Raw genomic sequence first — 3,346 nt, forward strand, 5'->3', positions numbered from 1 at the left:
AGGTGTCCCTGCCCGGGGCAGGGGTTGGAGCTGGAGGAGCTTTAAGCTTGAACCAGGCTGGGATTCCCTGATGAGCCATTTAGGTGAATGCACCCAGGAAATGAAGCCCTTCCTGCACCAACCTGCAGTCGAGAGCTGGATCTCAAAGCCTGTGCAGCAGAAGAGGGACACTTGCCCTTCCCCTCTCTTTGGGGGGCCACGGCCATGAATCCTTAGCATTCCTTGGTGTTCCCAGAGGGATGGGTGGGCTGTGTGCTGCTGAGGCACGCGCTGGGGGTGCTGCCTGCACTGACTGCTCTTGCTGTCTGATCTATCAGGTGTTCTGGCGCTCTGGGCCCTAATCACGCATGTGATGTATGTGCAGGATTACTGGAGGACCTGGTTAAAAGGGCTGAGGTTCTTCCTCTTCATTGGGATCCTCTTCTCAGCTCTCTCCGTGGTGGGATTCTGCACCTTCCTTGTTCTGGCCATCACCAAGCACCAGTGTAAGTACTTCGTTAGGAGCAGGTCCCGGGGGGAGAAGCTGCTGCACCCGGTGGTGCTGGCGTTGGGTGGAAGGAGCAGAAGAGGCTCCATCCCTCTGAGACCTGAGTCTCTGAGAGGGGTTGAGGGATCTATGAGATCTCAGTGACTCAGGACTAATTCTGCTGCCCAACACATGCTGCTGCCTTAGGGCATCTTCTAACACCGAGGAGCTGCCTTGACAAGCCTGGTCTAAAGGCTGCTGGGAGGCAGTGCCTGTTTTCCAGCTTTATTTCCTATAGGAACTGGACTTGACTCATTTCTGTAACAAAGGGAGTGCTCTTAAACGTTGTCTCTTCACACACAAAGGAGGTGGGTGAAGATGTTAAACTCCAACAGGAGGCAGCAGGGGGAAGATGCCTTCTACGCTTAGTCAGCATCTAAAGCTGTGTTGCTATAAACCACTTCACATCATCTAAGGAGGGTGCAGCTTAATTCCTCCCGGTGTTTGCTTGGCCACAGAGCAAAGAGAGCAAGCTTGGGGGTTGTTGGGTTTAGAGGCTGGCTGTTTGTTGCTTGCTGCATTTGGGCTGAGAGCCACCAAGAGCCCTGTTGTTGTTGTACTCATGGTGGTGGGCAAGCTGTGTCGGGGTCACAACCTACCAAAAGCCCTTGGCTTAAGCCTAAATACACTCCCTGTGGAGCCTGGAGTGCTTCAGCCTTGTGCAAGGGCACGAAAACACTCCTATGGAGGCCTTGGAAATACAAGTGGAAAAGGAAAAGCAAATGTTTTTAATCACCTTCCTTGGAAACATGAGGAAAAACTGTTTGGGGGGAATTTGTGGGTTTTTCCAGGGAAATTGAGGGGTTTTTTTTAGGGAAATGGAGGTATTTTAGGCAAAGCCCTGATATGGGGGGAAAACAACGTCTGCATTAGGTTGTTCCTGTATGGAATGTTCAGGACTGGTGCTTTGAATGAGTGGGATTTGCTGAGTTGGGGGTATCTTTGGCTTAGAGATGCCCACCCAAAAGCTGCCAGGAGCTGGGGGGTGAAGCTGGGCTCTTCCTGACCAGCCTCCCTAGGGATAAATGGCATTTTTACCTGGCTCTGTCCTCTCCTCTCTCCTAGCCCTGACTGATCCCAAAAGCTACTACTTGTCCTGCGTCTGGAGCTTCATGGCCTTGAAATGGGCCTTCCTGCTCAGTTTCTACGCTCACCGCTACAGGAACGAGTTTGCAGACATCAGTATCCTCAGTGACTTCTAACACTTGGACTTCAAACCTGGCTGCAGGTGCTGGGTGATTGAGGTGCCCCCCCAAAGGCATGGTCCATGCAGGAGATGTACGAGAGGCAGAGGAGGAGCCCACCCCGTGCTGCTTGGCTTTGTCTGTCTGCAGTAGGGCTTTTCCCTAGTTGCTTTTACTCAACCATGGCAAGTGGCTGCTGATGCCCATCCATCCGTGACCTCCCTGGAGCCCCTGGGTCTGGTGGGGAGGGCAGAGACTCCACACGCTGAAGCACAGCAGCTCTAGATCCACTCTTTGCATTGCCCTCAAGTTCGGCACATCCTGGGGCCTCCAGGAGCTGTAGGGTCGTACCTCATGGGTGCAGCACCCAACACCTTGTCCTCATGGGTGCATGGCCAGCAGGCTGCAGGTGGGTGCCCCGGGGGGGTGTAGCAAAGCACCCTGCTGTGTGGAAGTCAGCTCCTTTTGCACTGCTCTGCCCCTCCAAGAGGAAGGAGAGAGGAGCCTTTCCATGAGGCAGGAAGTGCCCTTGTACCTTCTCCCACGTTGCAGGCAGGGTCAGCTCATTCCTGTGGTCTGGATGAGCCCAAAGGGACGGGCCAGCAGCAGAGAAGCACCAAGGCTCTATCAGAGACTGGGAATGTCGTTTCTGGCTGCTCTCCAGGATCATTTTAAAAGGGAATAGAAGGGTGTATTTCACGCTCGGGTTTGTAGCGTTCAGAACCAGGTGTTTGGGTGCAGGATGTGCTGGGCGAAGGCTCACCTCAGCCTCTGAGATACATGATTCTGCTTAAGAAAGAAAACCTGTTTGCTTTGCTTTGCTTTGCTTTGTTTCCCTGCAGCAGGATGAGACAGGGCAGGAGGATGGTGCTCAGCAATAAGAAGGGTCTCCAGAGCCAGCTTCCAGCACACCTCGGAGCCCCAGAGGAGCTGCTCTTGTGCAGTGAGTTAAGAGGTGACAGGTCTCCACTCGTGGGCTGGAAGCAGCAGGGTTCCTGTGTGGCACTGCCCTGACAGCCCAAACCCCACTGGGTTTGGTGTCTCTTTATCCCTGTGGTTTGCTCCCCTGAAGCCTTCAAGCATTTACCTCCTAACGTGTGCTCCAGAGCAGCTAAAGGCTGTGGTGCTTCTGGCAGAGCCACGCTGGGGTTTTGCTGTGTTGGGCTGATGGTGCTGGCAGCTGGGAACTGGAAACAGCCATTTCCATGGGTGATTCTATAGGTGGGTGAGAGGAGAGGCAGGAAAAGCCCTTCCCTTGCAGAGCCAGGCAGGGAAAGGGGAACAACCCTCCCAGACACACTCGTGTTGCTGGAGCCTTCCCTGAAGTGCCTCCACGGCAGGGGATGGGTGATGGGACCTGCTCAGGGTGCTGTGACAAGTGAGGTGCGAGTGGAAGGTCCTGTGTCAGCCCAGCTTTATCTGCAGCCTGGTGGGGAGAATTGGGTTGTCCTTTCTGTCACCTTGTCCTCGTGGTGTGTTTGAATCCCTCTCCACGCTCACAGGCTCCATCCTCACCTTCACTGCTTGCAGCCTGGATGCAGAGGGTTGGATGCAGGGATGGAGCTGCTCCTCTCACTCCTCTGCCCAAAGCTGTTCAGCACTGGTCGTGTCCATGAACCAGCTCTTGCTGCCCGCC

At 54.5% G+C, this 3,346-nt stretch overlaps 1 protein-coding gene across 1 annotated transcript; it reads left to right on the plus strand.

Moving 5' to 3' along the window:
* Nucleotides 1–316: 316 nt before the first annotated feature.
* SLC48A1 (solute carrier family 48 (heme transporter), member 1) lies at nucleotides 317–1,728 on the plus strand (the record flags this gene model as incomplete). The annotated part of the gene is made up of 2 exons (XM_010024974.1): nucleotides 317–485; nucleotides 1,592–1,728. Coding segments are annotated over 2 exons (306 nt in total), but the record flags the coding sequence as incomplete, so codon positions are not given.
* Nucleotides 1,729–3,346: the final 1,618 nt, after the last annotated feature.

The sequence above is a fragment of the Nestor notabilis genome, unplaced genomic scaffold (assembly GCF_000696875.1).
Source record: "Nestor notabilis isolate BGI_N333 unplaced genomic scaffold, ASM69687v1 scaffold17462, whole genome shotgun sequence".
Lineage (NCBI taxonomy): Eukaryota > Metazoa > Chordata > Aves > Psittaciformes > Psittacidae > Nestor > Nestor notabilis.